We start from the raw sequence: 17846 nt of genomic DNA, 5'->3' as shown, positions 1-17846 counted from the left end.
TCAACTTTGGCGGGATTTGAACTCAGAACGTGAAGAGAGGTGAAATGCTGTTAAGCATTTTTGCCTGGAGTGCTAACGATTCTGCTAGCTTGCTGCCTTAATAATAATAATAATATAATAATAATAATAATAATAGCAATTGCTATTGCCATCATTGTCACTACTACTATCACCATTCTCATCATCGTTGTTTTTAAGTTTGATTTTTTTCCATGCTGGCATGGGTTGGATGGGTTACAGCCAGGTGTACTGCTTTTTCAAACAAATCCTTAGTTGTTGTTTTGGAGTTAGTTGAAAATTCATTCCCCCAAAATTTGAGGCCTTGTGCTTCCAAGAGAAAGGATTTATTAAAGTTCAAAAAGTGTGACACAATGACATTCACATTTATTATATTAGGCATGTTTAATTTTGGGGAAACTTTATTTCTATTAAAGTGTATTTTATATATATGTATGTGCGTGTATGTATGTATATATATATATATATATATATATATACTAGCATTATCGCCCGGCGTTGCTCGGGTTTGTAAGGGAAATAACTATATAAGCATTTTTAGAGAGTTATAGCCAAAAAATAGCAAAAAAATGCATCAAAAATTGAAAAAAAATTAAGGTAAATTTTTTTTTAAATCGTTGACACATCGTAGATATTTTTAGAGAGTTACTTCCCTTATATAAAAGCGAAAAAATGCATTAAAATGGAAAAATATGATGGTAAATTTTTTTTTAAATCATAGACTCATCGTAGACGCACGCTAATACCCAGAAGGGCTCGATATGAATCACGACTATAAGATACCCAGTTTTGGTTAAACTGCACCGCAAAATGTGGGAGTAGTTAGGAATCTAAATCGTAGGAGACAGACACACAACTTCACTCTTATATAAAGATGCTTTTTTTTTCAGTCATAGAGTTAGATTTATGAAGGTCTTCAGTAGAAAATCCTTCGAATTCTGACTTGCTGCTTGATATAATGAAATTCGTATCCATTTTTTGTCAGAATTACAAATTTTGAAAACACAATAGGAAATGAGTAAAATAAAAACCAATTTACCTTTTCTGTCCGTCCGTGTGTCTTTGCAAATGTGTTGGAATGATAAGTGAGTTGTGATTTGGCGCCTTTTTTACTAATAACAAACACACACGTGTTTGTATGTAGTTGTATGTGTATGTAGTTGTATGTAGTTGTATATGTATGTGTATGCGTGTGTGTGAGGAATGACACACACACTCACACATGTACATCAATGCTTTCGGAGTGATATGTTAAAATATTGAGTTTTCTCGAATTTTGTCTTAATTGGTGGTAAAATTGAAAGAAATTTTTTATGGCATCACCCACTGAAGTACTCTTAAAAATCTTAGGTAAACTCTAATTGAAGAAATTGTGTACTTATTTGTTTCTGTTTGCTGTGTTTTTTTATTTTTGAGTAGTGGTTTAAATACTTTCACTTTAGTCTTCCTCAAATCACTCTGTCGCTATTTACTTTCATTTTATTCGTCGCACACTGTGTGTGTGCGTTTGCGTGTGGTGTAAACCAGACTAAGAAAAGCATTTGACACACACACCAGAATGTGAGTTTTCTGTAAATTTTGCTTAATTGGAGTTTAAATTTTAAAAACTGGACCTGGCATGACGCGATGCATTGTACTCTTAAAAGTGCTAGGTAAATTGTAATTGAAGAAATGCTATATTGTAGATTTGTATAACTCCCAAAGGGAGGCAGATAAAATCTGCCTTTTATAATAAGAGATATATGTATGTATGTGTGTGTGTATTAAAGAAAGCAAACGATAAAACAAAAATGATAGTGTTCAGTATGTTGGTGACATGAATTTCTGTCAAACAGACAAAGTTGTTCATCATCTCCTGCTTTCTCTCACATACCCACTCTTTCTCTCTCTTCTACTATTACTCCCACTACTACCATCAACACTACTACTTTTAATAAAACATCATCAACTCTCCCTAAATTTCTTTCTCTCTCTGTCTTTATCACCATTCTCACTGTCCCTATGCCTTCTATTACTCTCACCCCATCATGAGGAACAGTTGGAGTGTCATTGAATAGTGAGAGAGGGAATATAAGTGTGACACACTGATACACACAAATTAGTTTTCGCATTTATTATATATATATAAAGGGAAAGTTTACGAAAATAAACAAAAGACGAAGGCAGGTGGAGTACAAACAAACAAATGTATTAGTATAGCGCTCAGGAATCGAAAAAGTCTTTTACGTTTCGAGCCTACGCTCTTCGACAGAAACATACACAGAAAAAAACAAGGAGAGAAAAAAATGTGTGTAGGAGAGAGAGAGATGACAAGCCTCTGTTGAGTTTCTGTCAAATTTTCTTTGTAAGATATTGGTCAATCTGAGGCTACCATAGAAGACACTTTCCAAAAGTTCAGTGGAATTAAATCCAAAACTACATTGTTTTATAATATAATTTATAACATAATTCAATGATCTATTTATTTATTTATAACATGTTCTGGCTGATTTGAACATGAATATCTTAATTACATTTGTATTTTGTCTTCAGAGAAGAACAACTTTCAGACAACATGTGCTGATTACACACTTCATTCATATGATGTAGGGAAACTGAGACACTGGTGTTACTGTTTCAGTGTCTCTTCAGTCAAAGCTACTCTTAGATCTCTGAATCTAAACATAGTTGGTGGTTCTTGTTTATAGAATTCAGCAAATAAATTATTTTCTGACAGGTGCTGATATTTGCCAAGTCAATAATAAATTATCAAGGTAATTTATAATTAATCTATGCACAGCATAATCCATTATTGAATCAATACATTACTTGAATAACCATGGTGAATAGTAAAACAATTTCCAACAGAATATGTGTACTGAATCATGGCAATAACAGCAAACAATTTTCATAGGGAAATAGTTGTTTGTTGTTGTTACAAGACTATGTACATATCAATGGGTAAAACAGCTGATAGCAATTATAAACCAAACCAATCCAAGCCTAAGATAAATATAGAGAGTTTAAATATTGGAGAGAGAGAGGAGAGAAGTGACAGCTTGTTGTGATTCAGTTGAGTTGAGAGCAAATGGCAATGAGTTCTCTTTCTTTTCATCACTGCTATCACTATAATGATCAACTTTGTTTTTTATATCCACTATTTTGTCTGTTGGTATGAGGTGGAGGAAACTTCTTGGGGTAGTATTCCATGTCAGGCTGTGTAAATATGAAGCTCATTTCATAACCATGTGGTTTTGAGTTCTATCTCACTGCATGATACTTTTGGGCAGGTGTCTTTTGTTATTGTCTCGGGCACCTTGCAAGTGGAATTGGGTGATGGAGACTGTAAGGAAGCTTGTACATGTGTGTGGGCAGATAAATATTATGTAAAAGCACAAACGCTGTGCCACATAAAAGTGCCCATGTGGTGCCATGTAAAAGTGCTCAGCACACTCTGCAAAGTGGTTGGTGTTAGGAAGGACATCAAGCTGTGGAAACCATCCCTAATCAGACTGGAGTCAGGTCCAGCTCCCCACCTTGCCAGCTCTGGTCAAACTGTCCAACCCATGCCAGCATGGACAATGGACGTTAAATGATGATGATGATGATAATGATTTACATTCTGCATCTTTGTATGAAACTGTCAAAGGGGAAAATGGTGATGTTATGTTGGCATTCCCTGTTAATATGTTGCCATGCAGCTTTACACAGTCAAGCATATGTAGAATAAGAAAAAATTTCATTACAAGAAAAACAGAAGGGTTAGCAACAGGAAAGAGATCTGGCTGTAAAATCATACCTTAGTAGTAAGTATATGTCCAATCCATGCTATCATGGAGAAAAGGACATAAAACAAACAAAGGAATACACTCTAAAGTTGAGGTTACAAGACATTTTCTTGATGGGTTTAACTGAACAAATAAACCCCAATATTTATTTTCTTAAATCTGGTACTTATTCTATTGGTCACTTTTGCTGAACTGCCAAGTTATAGGGATTTAAACAAATCAACACCAGTTGTTAAGTTGTGGTGGTGGGGCAAACACACAAAGATACACACATACATGTGTGCGTGTAAGGCTTCTGTGCAATTTCCATCAACTAAATTTGCATGCAAAACATTGGTTGGCCTGGGGCTACTGTAGAAGACACCCACCAAAAGTGCTGCACATTAGGACTGAACCTGAAACCGCGTGGTAGCAAAGGGATCTTCTGAACCACACAGTCACACCTTTACACTGTATGTTATAACAAATGGAAACAACACATCGACATACACAATATGCATGTGGACAGAAAAGCCAGGAACAACCATATATGCCATGTTTCAATTCTGTTGAGAACTCATCCGTGACTGTGCACCCTCTTCTATTATTGATGAACATCACCATTTAGCGTCCATTTTCCATGCTGGCATGGCTTGGACAGTTCGACTGGAACTGGTAAGGCCAGGGGCTGCTGCAAGTTCCATTATCTGTTTTTGCATGGTTTCTATGGCTGGATGCCCTTCCTAACACCAACCACTCCACAGAGTGTACTGGGTGTACGTGGCACCAGCACCACTCCTTTTTTATGTAGAAGCAGCAGCAGTATCAATTCTGCTGTAATGGACAGGTCTTCTTGAGTACAACAAGGTGCTAGTCCTTGACATATTGCTTATAAACTAAAAGCTTAAGTAACCTAAACAGACTAATTTGCATATATAATATTTTCTTGGCAGCTGAGCTGGTTCAAATATTAAATTACAGATATACTCTTAACATAATGTGTTAGCTAAAAACAAATCTATAGAAATATTCTGTAGGATATCATACAGCCATATATATTCTGTAGGATATCATACACTCAAATGGTGTTTTTTACGTGCCACCTGCAGAGGAGCCAGTCCTATGTTTAAACTGGCCAGATCCAGCCTCCTACACTGACACCCACAATGTTATTCTAAAAATAAACAATCATACCATTGAAATTTCAGAGATATGAGATAATGCATGATTAATTGAAAACAATGTGAATAAATAAGTATTAGTTAACAGAAGGTTTGTAAGCACAACTTTTTTAAGGGTGCAGTGTTGATGAAATCCAACAGGATTGAAACTTCACATGCACTGCTGTTCCTTATTTATCTGTCTGTGAGACCCATGAAAATATTGTAAATACAAGCATATTGTTTACATTTGTCAGCATGTAAAACAGACATTAATGATGATAATGATAACGGATGATGATGATGATGATGATTACTCTTGAATATAACGAGTATATAGTTTTGCTAATTGAACTAGAACCCACAATCACTGAAAGCAAGGTGAAATCAATTTGTGTGTACCTGCATGTCTAATTGAAACTTAATGACTTGAACCAAGTGAAAGAGAAGAAAGAAAAGAAAGAACCATCTGAAGGCAGAGTATATCAAATGCTATTTTAACAGAGAACAGGACAGGTAAGATGTAAACTGGAAAAACTGGTACTCACCTGAGTGGACCACATAGAGTCAATCCAAAAAGCCAAAGTAAGTTTATCATACTTCCAATAACAGCATGACGAACTACTCGAAACCACTACATGTGTGAGAATGGAAACAAATTAAAAAAGAAACAAACAACAAAGTAAAAAAAAACAACAAAACGATAAATATCAAATAAGCAATAATAATTATTATTAACCTCAGAAAAATGAAAAATAAGAGTGACTGCTGAGGTTTTCAACTCAGAAACAAAGAGGATATAACTAAATACTGTTCTCTTATTGGTTCAGATCAGATTTAACACTTCATGTAGAAATTAAATACATTAAAGACAGGTTTAAATATATTTTAAATATATTACAAATTAAATATATTAAAGACAGGTTTAAATATATTACAAATTAAATATATTAAAAACAGGTTTAAATATATCCCTTGCTTTTATCATAAAGACAAGGAATTCTGTTTTCTCTGTAATTCTGAACTACTTTTTCTTTTTTCTAAAAATCCCCTTGTAAAATAGACTGTGCATACTGAGGTAAACATTAGTAGAAACACACCTTTAGTTCATATAAGTGATATCTATCATTATATATAATTTAAACATTAATTTTTTTCTTACATTTCACATTCACTAGATATATCTTTTTCCAAAACTTTAGGGTTTTATTTAACTTACATATCGTTATATACTTCTCATTTATTTGGTTGTTTTTCTTTCCTTTACCCCTCCTCTTTCTATAGGCTACCTTTGACGTTATATCCTCTAATGTTTATTAAAAAAATTTAACAGTGTTCAGTTCATCACTTTACATTTCCATCATATTCTGTTAAAATGTGTTATTGACGAGTTTTATTTCTTCATTTCCCTGAAGAGAAGATTACATTGTTTTACACCATTTTATTCCTTTGGAATAATACCAGTGATATATTCGAAACATATGTCGGAAGTAAATGAATTTGAATAACACCTGCGTTTAACTCCATTTATTTATTTATATATATTATACAAAATATTTCATGTAAACCTGGAGTTTCTACCTTTAAAAACAAGGAGTTACACCCTTTTTACTTGTGTGATTTTTTGCTAACCTGGTAATTATTTATCCATTTTTTCTGTGTTAATTGTAAACAAGGGAAAAATACACACATCTATTTATATATATATAAACACACACACACACACACACATATTTACATGTATATATATAAACACATATGTGACTTAGTGGTTAGGGCATTCAGCTCAAAGTTAAAAGGCCAGGAGTCCAATTCTCAATGATGCATTGTTTATTTGAGCAAGATACTTTATTTCACATAGCTCTCTAGTCCACTCAGCTGGCAAAAATGAGCAGTACCTATATGTCAAAGGGTCAGCCTTGTCACATTCTGTCTTATGCTGAATTTCCCTGAGAACTATGTTATGGGTACGAGTATCCATAGAGTGTTCATCCACTTTCACGTTAACTTCACAAGCAGGCTGTTCTGTTGATCCGATCAGCTGGAACCTTTGTCATCGTAACTGACAGAATACCAGTTTTTATGTGTGTGTGCATGCACATATATATATATATATATATGTGTGTGTGCATGCACATATATATATATATATATATATATATATATATATATATATATTTCTTTACTACCCACAAGGGGTTAAACATAGAGGGGACAAACGAGGACAGACAAACGGATTAAGTCGATTACATCGACCCCAGTGCGTAACTGGTACTTAATTTATTGACCCCGAAAGGATGAAAGGCAAAGTCAACCTCGGCGGAATTTGAACTCAGAACGTAAAGACGGACGAAATACCGCAAAGCATTTCGCCCGGTGTGCTAACGTTTCTGCCAGCTCACCGCCTTATATATACTGGCAACAGGAAGGGCATCTGGCCATAGTAAACCTGTTTTAACAAATTCCATCCAACCCATGGATGTAATGACGATGATAGTGTGTGTGTGTGCACATGCCCATATATACAAAAATTCCAAACCCCATGGCCAGTTTATCTTCTGTTCATCATCCATATTAAGTCCTTCAAGCTGTCACATTAAGTGCTATGCCCAATCCTTCTTCCTTAGAATGTATCCCTCTGGAACTCCTGCATTGCTCAAGATTTCTTCCATATAATCCTAGATATATGTTAAGACAGGATGGTCTCAGCTGGAGCTCTTTTGATTGGTAGTCAGCTCAATCATAGGCTGATCTCATGCTAAACAACAACAGTAGTGTTATAAATATTAGGTCCCTTACCCACACAATCTAGCATAGTGATCAACATATAAAACATTTTGCAAACTCTACCTGCAAAGCCTGAAATTCCTGTGTAGAACTAAGAAACTTCAGCCCTTATACTTCCTGCCTTAACCAGTAGTCCATAATTCCCTCTCTTCTTCACTCACAGTTTTCCAATAAACACCAATCTACAAATGTTAAAGTTGGACATTAGCCATGTCAACTGCATGCTTGTAATGACCACTGACCTTTTTTCCTTTAACTGATTTATAAAAACACAAACACCATAAAATACAGTCTTTGAATGTGCAACAATCAAATGAATTTTAGAGAGGGGAGGAGAAGAAAATAATAATAAGAGGAGCAGGAGGAAGTCAGAAGCAATACCATTACTGCTTTCAACAACTTGTACAATTACTTACTTGATTCTTACTTAAATTTTTTCCTGAAGAGAATGGCTTTTGCAGTATTAGGAAAGGACCCGAACTCCTGCATAAAAGAAATATAAAACTCTGTACTTTTCGAGATCAAATTTGAATTCAAGTCATACTGAGGGCTAGACTAGCTGCAATATTTAAATTCAGACCCTTAGTGTTAAGACAGGTAATTTCTAATATTTCTAGGGCATTACCACATCATCTCCCTATGCTTCAGGTATACATCACTTTTGTTTTACTCATCATCATCATTCTAACTTCCACTTTTCTATGCATGTATGGGTCGGATGGAGTTTATTGAGGTAAATCTTTTTTTTTATTTTTTGAAGTATTGGTACTTATTCTTTTGGTCTCTCTTGCTGAACTGTTAAGTAATAGGAATATAAATACATCAACACCAGTAGTAAAGCGAAAGTGGTGTTGGTGGGAACACCCACAGACACAAAGACACACACACATATACAACAAGCTTCTTTCAGTTTCTGTCTCCCAAATCAATCCACTTACAAGGCTTTGGTCACTCCAAGGTTATAGTTGAAAACACTTGCCTCAGGTGCCATGCAGTGGGACTGAACCCGGAACCATGTCATTGGGAAGCAAGCTCCTTACCACACAAACACACCTGCACCTATTATAATGTCTATAGCATTTAAATTGAATTTTATTTAGAATGATGATGGATTCTCCATTGGTTTTGTCAGTGAGCGTCCCAAGACTACACATTGTATTATAATGTCAGTAGATGAATATACCTCAAACACTTGTACATATAGTGTAATCCTCAGTGTGATAAGGTAGGCCTTTGAATTACAGCTGCAGTCTACTTGACAGGCTTCCACACAGTTTCCATCAACTCAATTGCCTTTAAAAGGTTAGTATGAGGCTCCAGTAGAAGATATTTGTCCAAGGTGCAGAGCAATGAGATTAAACCTAGGATATTATGGTTACAATACAAACTTCTTAACCATTTTTGTACCTAAAATACATTTACATTTATTGGAAACTGGAAAACCAATTTGCGCAATGGTCACCTCCAGTTCTTGACAAAATATAATTCTACTGAATTTTTGAAGGGAAGAACTTACCCAGCTTTGATGATGAATAGGAACTGGACAACAGGAATTACTTTGAGAAGATCATAGGATAAAAATAATCCAAAAGCTCTGAAGAACTTGGCTACAACAAGTAATCCAATATATACAGTATTTCTGAAAGGAAAAATTTAATCAATCAGATTAAATGCATTAATAGATTTTAGAGAAATATTTAATATAATAATTAATAACGTTTTCAAATTTTGACAAAAGACCAGAAATTTGGAGGGAGGGTGTTAGTTGATTATGTTAACCCCAGTGCTCAACTGGCACTTATTTCATCAACCCCCAAAAGAATGAAAGGCAAAGCCAACCTTGGCAGAATTTGAACTCAGAAAATAAAGAGTCAAAAGAAAGGCCACTACGTATTTTGTCTAATGTACTAATGATTCTGCTAGCTCAATGTGTTATTATAGGAATTAATAATAAAAACAATGATCTCTTACTTAGATGTAAGGTCAGAGCTGTCTAAATCAACCCTTATAGTTGAATGGTGTTTTATTGACTCTAGAAGGATGAAAGACCAAGTCAACCTCAGCAGGATTTTTAACTCAGAATGTAAAAGGCTGTAACTAAATACTCTAAGGTATTTTACCTGATGCAACTGGCACTCTATCAGTTATGATGATGAGGGTTCCAGTTGATCCGATCAACAGAGCAGCCTGCTCGTGAAATTAACAGGTAAGTTACTGAGCACTCCACAGACATGTGTATCTTAACATTATTCACAGGGAGATTCAGCATGAAACAGAGTGTGACATGGCTGGCCCTTTGAAATACAGGTACATTTTTGCCAGCTGAGCAACATGGAATAAAGTGTCTTGCTCAAGGACACAATGTGTTGCCAGGAATTGAACTCATGACCATACAATAGTGAGCCAAATACCCTGTAAAGGAACTGGTTGTGTCTTTACACTGTTTGGATGCAACACAATTTCCTTTCTTTTGTTTCCAGAAACTACCAGTCAGGAACAAGAATGCAACCTTAAAAATATATGACTCTTTATTTTCTTGTTTACATTGGTATCCACTTGGTTCAATATAGCAAGGCTGAATTTTAACACTTGTAAGATAAACCTTACAACAAATTCAGCAGCAACAGAGCAGGTCAAATCCCAAGTGTCTGGGACAGGAGAATAGGCTAATCACAGGTTTAACACATCCTTTCTCTTCAATAGCCGTGTCTCAAGTCAACGACGCTAACAAGGAACGCGATAGAATTTTCTTCCCCAGTCTCTAGCGCATGTTCATGAGGGAACTTCCTTAGGCCTTTCCAGAAGGTTACAGCCCCGCACACGCACACTGAAGAATGACGTTCCGCACACGCACATGGAAAATGACGTCACTACAACCCTAACCACTAAGCCATATGCCTTCGTGCTTGATACAATGATTTTGCTATCCAAGACTCATAATTACTATGACTTCTAGTACTGGCTGACAGCTCTCAATTTTAAGAAAGCACAAGTCGATTTAATGTACCTTAGGAATTAACTGTTATTAACATTATTTTAGCAAAGGTGAAAAAGCAATGTCAACTCTGACAAGATTTGAACTCAGAACACAGAGAAATGGTTAAAAAAATGCTATGATGTGTTTCTTCTAGTGCTAACACTGTTATAATGAACAACACATTTAGATATAAGGCCAGTAATTTTAAGGGGAGGTGTTGATACCCTTAATTCTAGTACTCAACTAATACTTTATTTCATCAACCATGGAGGGATGAAGGTAGAAGTTGATTTCAGAGGAATCTTAACTCAGAAGATAAGGAGCTGGAAGAAATACCGCATTTCTGACTCTTTATGTTCAGAGTTCAAATCCCACTGAAGTCATATGGTAATTTCTAACAGAAGACATAATCATATATATATTGAACAAAATTTATTTGAATGGGGATTACTTTATTGAACATGGAAAGATGAAAGACAAAATAAATTTTGTTGGGATTTTAACTCAAAACCTGACTATATACCACAAAACATTTTGTCCAGTGTTCTACTGAACCGGCCATCCTTCCCTTCTCATACCACCAGGACAAATGACACCATGTGATTGTCAATGAAAGTTCATATAATAATACAAAGGTGAGTTCCTGTTACCTTTCTTCGGGTATTTATTTACAAAAAAAAATAATAATAACAATAATAATAATTATTATTGATTTAGAACAAGGGTTCAAATGCTAATTAATAGTAATTGATATGACTAGAAAGGCAGTGAATTCATCAGACAAAATTCTTAGCAGTATTTTGTCTGGTTTTACATTCTGATTTCAAATGCTCCTGAGGTCAACTTTGCCTTTATTCTTTCAGGGTGAATAAAATAAGTATCAGCTGTGCACTGGGATCAATGTAATCAACTAGGCTGCTCCCACTAAAACTGTTGGCCTTGTGACAATATTTGAAATTATGATTATTATTAGGTCAACAGATTAGCAGAATCTTTATAGTGTTGGAGAAAATGTTCTTGTATTTCGTCTGGCTCTTTACAATCTGTGTTCAAGTCCCGCCATGGTTAACTTTACTTTACATTTCTCCAGGGTTGATATAATAAAGTACTACTGAAGTACTAAGTTTTGTAGTACAGACTAACTCCTTTCCCTCAAAATTGCTGGCCTTCTCCCTGAATCAGAAATTACTATTATGGCTATGAAGCAGATTTTGTTTCAGTCATTTGACTGTAGCCATGCAGGGTCTCTTAATCAAACAAATTAACCCCAGGACTTATTTTTTAAAGCCTAATACTTATTATATAGGTCTATTTTGCTGAACTGCTAAGTTACAGGGACGTAAACAAACCAACACCAGTTTTCAAGCAGTGGTGAGAGAACAAATACAGACATAGATATATACATACAGATGTATATTTATATAGGGAAAGGAGTTAGTCTCTATCGTATACATATATGTATATACCAAGGGCTTTTTTCGGTTTCTGTCTACCAAATCCACTCACAAGGCTTTGGTTGGCCCAAAGCTATAGCAGAAGATGTTTGCCCAAGGTGCCATGCAGTGGGACTGAACCCAGAACCATGTTGTTGGGAAGCAAGCTTCTTACCACACAGCCATACCTATCAACTTTTAAAACATATAAAGTTTTGTGCGTCTTTTTTCCTTTGTCTTATGGTTTAGTCTAAACCAAATCCAGATATTACTATTTAAAACAATACACCATGTAACCTATCCATTAATTTCCACCAAATGATACCATGAATAAAAGCTATAGGTAGCACAACTCTCGCCCAATCAAAAAATAATAAATATTGTTTGATGTTCACAGCTTTATAACCAAGAAAAATATAGTGAAGATGGACAACAGCTGGAATTAAATAGTACAGAGAAGCTTTTCAATGGTAGTACTATTGTCTACTCTAACTATTCCCCCTGTTCACTCCCAGTCTTCTTATCTTCTCTCAATCTCACTGACAACCTCCCCCACACTCTATTTTCTCCACCACCACCACCCTCTGTCTGACTTATATTCTTTTATTAGATTGGCTTCAATTGTTTTCAACTTCTATGTTTACTGCCATTCTAGCTCAGCATTACAAGAATGTGTGTATGTGTGCTCCTCCCACTTTCTTATACTATTACCACACTTTCTTATACTATTACCTGAAGTTAACAAAGAAGTCTCTACATAGATTTTCGAATTGCAAGAAATAACAGCCAAATCGCCTTCAAAACCCAACCTTATCAAAAGGACACAAGTACCTGAGGTAATCAAAAATGAGGAAAGATGTGTATTAAATGACAGAGGCATCCACAATAATACCAAAATGAAAGAAGTATGGAAATGCTGTTATAAGATTGTTGAATGAAGAGAAAGCACTATTCTATGTAGACCTAAGTGAGTAATTAGCTATTAAGTTGACAGTCATATGATTAAAGAAAAAAATGATTAAGAATATGTGTTTAGGGAAGACAATTGGACCAGCTGGCACAGTAGCTGAGATGCTGAAAATATCTGGCAAAGTAGGTCACATGCTAGTCATTTGCATAATCAACCCTGTAGAACAGGGAAGTGTTACCCCGATTCTAGTGTAACTTCAACTATGACAATGGCAAGTTAGCTGCACAAGAGATGAAGCTACAGAGATATCAAATAGATGAACCAGGATATAAAAATGAAACTTGAAGCTGATGAGGGACTTGGCTGAAGAGAAAATTTTCTGTTTTCAGCTCTTTCGAGCTTGCCCACCATGTAATTTCTTTTGTTATAGATACAAAACAGAGGACTCTACCAGACCTCTCTGGCCAAAGGAAAGTGGCAGGGCAATCTTGAAAATGCACTCAGCTCTGAGCTTGATTCATCCTAAACACAACAGCTATACAATATACCTCAACAAATCAGCAATGTTTGAACACATAACAAGTGCATGCAGAATGGACAGATCCAGCTCATGGCACTCTCACGTCTGTAGAGTTTGTCCTGAACCAACAAGGTCACCTGCCACCAGTCCTCTTGTACTTCCAGGTCAGAGATTTCTGGAACGTATCCATAGTTTCTGGGTTGAAAGACCTACAGAATACGCAGTTCATTTTGATATTTGGCTATGCCTAATAATAATAATTTTTTAGCATTGTCACAAGATTTGAAATTTGAAGGAGAGAGTTAGTTGATATCACTGACCACAATACTTAATACTTTATTTTATCAACTTCAAAAGAGCAAAAGGCAATTTGAACTCATTATGTAAAGATCCAGAAGAAATACTGCAAGATATTTTTGTCCAACACTCTAACAATTCTGCTGATCTACTGTCTTGATAACAATTACTATTATTATTATCATGCAGTATGAAATGCTTAGTGGTATTTCACCCATCACTCCAATCTGAGTTCAACTTTGCCTTTTATCCTTTCAGGGTCAATAAATTAAGTCCCAGTGAAACAATGGGGTCAATGTAATTGACTTATCCCCTCCCCTAAAATAGCTGCCCTTGTGGCAAAATATGAAACCATTATAATCATTGTTATTATTAATAAGGTGGTGAGCTGGCAGAATCGGTAGCATGCCGGGCAAAATGCATAGTCGCATTTCGTCCGTCTTCATGTTCTGAGTTCAAATTCTGCCAAGGTCGATTTTGCCTTTCATTCTTTTGGGGTTGATAAATTAAGTACCAGTGAAACATTGGGGGTCGATGCAATCAACTAGTTCCCTCCTCCAAAATTTCTGGCCTTGTGCCTTTAGTAAAAAGGATTATTATTATTATTATTGTTAAGGCAGCAAGCTGGCAGAATTGTTAAGACGCTGGGCAAAATGCTTACCAGCATTTTGTCCATCTATACATTCCGAGTTCAAATTCCACTAAGGTCTACTTTGCCTTTCATCCTTTTGGGGTCGATAAATTAAGTTCCAGTGTAACACAGGGGTCGATGTAATTGACTCATCCCCTCCCCCAAAATGGCCGCACTTGTGGAAAAATTTGAAACCATTATTATTATTATTATAAGGGCAGCAGGCTGAGAGAACCATTAGCAAGAACAATATGCTTAGCAGTATTTTGTCCATCTTTATGTTCTGAGTTCAAATGCTGCCAAAGTTAACTTTGCCTTTCATCCCTTTGAGGTCGATGAAATAAGCACTAGGGTTGATGTAATTCACAAACCCACCTCAAAAATTTCAGACTTTGTGCTTACGATAAAAAAATATTATTATTATATCCAATGTACACAATGCAACAAATCTGTGTGGAGGAACATAATCAATTAAATGTATTTCAACATGTTACCGGTACCTGCTTCACTGACACTGAGATGACGAAAGGTAAAGTTGACCTGGGTGCAATTTGAACTCAGATACATGAAAGGACATAATTAAATGCTGTTGCTCCACTCATTCTGACACTCATGCAACTTACCAAAAGTTAAAAACAAAATTAAATAATTCAATGTTAATGAGCAGAAAATACAGAATGAGATAAAAACCGTTTATCTATTCAATTAAATATATTAAGTGCAGAAATATTATTGCATACCAGTATAAGGACCGGACTTGTAATTTAATGGGCCAGCTTTTACCTACACTGATGTTGTCTGAAGACCATGTAGTTCTATTGAATGAACATTTCGAATACTCATCTTCAAAACATAAGCAAGGTCTACTTCCTTTACTTTATGACATTTTTACAGAATAACTGGAAAAGTAAGAACAATGTGAGTAAATATACTGATTTCAAATTTTGGCATAAGGCCAGCAATTTCGGGGGAGGGGCTACGTTGATTACACTGATCCCAACTGGTACTTATTTAACTAACTCTGAAAGGATGAAAGGCAAAGTTGACCCCAGCAGAATTTGAACTCAAAATGTAAAGACAGATATTGCTAAACATTTTGTTTGGGATGCTGACAATTCTGCCAGCTTGCTACCTTAATATGGGTAAATATATTAATAAATAAATACATCAAAATTATAAAAATTAAATTAAACACTTACTTGGATGACGGATATATGGCCCGAGAGGGCAAGACTTGGCTGTTGTAAGCCTCTGTCATACTTAAAAGAGGCAGATACTCTGATTATGTATGTTTATATGTAGGATTTATGTATTGCTTTGTAAACGACTACGTTTCTAGTAGAATCCAGTCCATTTTTCTTATATGTATGCGTGTTTGTTTGTAATATTCAGCTGGTAGAAAATAATAACAGCAGTCACTAATTAGGTATTGAAATGCAATTAGAGATCCAGTTTTCTTTTCCACTTTCAACAACACACTTTAGAAAGATGTTGCTGGCAATCAGCTGCCGGCCACGACACAAGAAATCCTGTAGAAGAAGAAAAAGATATATATATATATGTATATGAATGAATTAAAATGAAATGTACTTTACGGAGAGAAGATCTGAGGATGGTTTTTGCTTTGTTACATTAGTTCAATTATAAAGAGACACAACACGTAAGACTTGAGGTTTCGGCTCCGGTTTGAGATCGAACCGAACTAATGCCTTCTCTCTTTCTCACACACATACAATTTCATAAATTCGTGTAACGCTGGGAGAAGCATTCAATGTATAGGGAATTCTTCAAACAACATTCGAACTTAGAAGGAACGTTTACAAATAAATAGAATTTTTGCCGATGCAGCACATCGCTGGTTTCACAGTTTCTTTATTTCCCAGACACACAAGAGATCCTATACCCATCATACATACAGAGGAGTAAACTACGTAAAATACTTGATAATCACATTACTCGAAGAAATTTCCATGGAATTTTTGACAATTGTGCTAGCGTGGTTTTTAAAAATAATTAATTTTATTTGCTTCACTTATAACGACCACACGAAGTTGTCAAAATACTTGAAATAAATGCGTCACTTCAAAAACTGTTTTCTGTGGAAAACGGAATTTCACAGTTGATGAGAAAAAGTTTCAGAGTGATTTGACAACTAAATTCTAAGTGACGTTTCTTCATATGCAAGGCGAGGCTTTTTACTGTAAAGCATCTTTCAGTCGGCAAATTTACCGTATTAATTAACTGCGTTGACCGGTCAATTTAGTCTTCTATTATCACCCCGTTATTACGATTTATAACACTAATTACTGTATTCACTTGACCATGTCACTCTTCTCATGGGGATAAAAGTCGAAGAAATGACTGTTTTGATATAAAAAGTAATTACCATAAGTTACAAGACAAACTCTAGATATTTTTACAGATACTTTTATTTTATCGACACAAGGATGAAAGGAAAGTTTGACTAACGAAGGAATTTGGACATACGTCAAATAATACCGAAACACCGGACTTCAATTCCGTATTATACTTAGGGTACTGGAAAATGCATGAAAGACCATAACTTCACTAACACCCCACTGTATCCATAACATTAAGAGTTCACTACCCATTGATGGGTACATTCTATCAAAAGACTAAACCAACGTATTTTCTAAGTCATTTGTATACATGAAGATCTAAACGATAAAAATGCATTTCAAATAAAATACAGGACGATGATTAGAATAATCAAAATCGCTATCAAGAGTGATTTGTTAGTTTCTGTTTTCCCTCCACTAATTACGGAATAAACAAATAAAACAAATCAGAAGAGGCTGGATAATAAATAAAACGTGGGTACTCACATGGAACATAATGACATGTCGTTGCTATAAATGTGTAACTATCTTCTAAAATTAAAGATATTACATCGAGTGATCTCCCTTGTAATTAGAGTTCTCCAGACCAAGCAACCGACGTGTCATTGATGATTTGATAAAAATGTTTGTTTATGGGTGTGGACAGGGGAGATTTGAGTAACTACCGGCAATATGTGGTTGTATTCGAAGCAAACGACATCTGCTTCGATAAAACAGAAGCATAACAACCATTTATAACACACACACGAATGCTTATTAATTCAGTTTTTACATTAAAATAGAAAACATTTTATTATATACCGCGTTCTGTTTACTGGTCCTCTCTCTCTCTCTCTCTCTCTCTCTCTCTCTTCCCTCTCACTCTCATTTGTATATGTACGTAAATACACATTAAAAAAAAAAAATTATTTTACATCACAGTTTTTGGGTTTTAGATTTCTGAGGCCAAAACGTGGATCTTTTCGGTTTGAACGGCAGTTTTTTAAAATAATTTCTATTTAACTAAA

At 35.2% G+C, this 17846-nt stretch overlaps 1 protein-coding gene across 1 annotated transcript in view; it reads right to left on the bottom strand.

The window, feature by feature from the left end:
• Positions 1 to 17468, bottom strand: part of LOC115218028 (zinc transporter 5) — a 41902-nt gene extending 24434 nt beyond the window's left edge. Inside the window, exons 1-5 of the mRNA XM_029787777.2 lie at positions 17326 to 17468; positions 15679 to 16008; positions 9228 to 9350; positions 8128 to 8194; positions 5473 to 5558 (exon numbers count right to left, since the gene is read on the bottom strand). Of these exons, the coding sequence (XP_029643637.1) occupies positions 5473 to 5558; positions 8128 to 8194; positions 9228 to 9350; positions 15679 to 15737 (335 nt within the window). The 5' untranslated portion in view covers positions 15738 to 16008; positions 17326 to 17468. The remainder of the gene's footprint in view (positions 1 to 5472; positions 5559 to 8127; positions 8195 to 9227; positions 9351 to 15678; positions 16009 to 17325) is intronic.
• Positions 17469 to 17846: the final 378 nt, after the last annotated feature.

This window comes from Octopus sinensis, linkage group LG12 (assembly GCF_006345805.1).
Source record: "Octopus sinensis linkage group LG12, ASM634580v1, whole genome shotgun sequence".
Classification (NCBI taxonomy): domain Eukaryota; kingdom Metazoa; phylum Mollusca; class Cephalopoda; order Octopoda; family Octopodidae; genus Octopus; species Octopus sinensis.
Note: the sequence above shows the minus strand (reverse complement) of the source record. Positions and strands in the feature narration are given on the sequence as shown.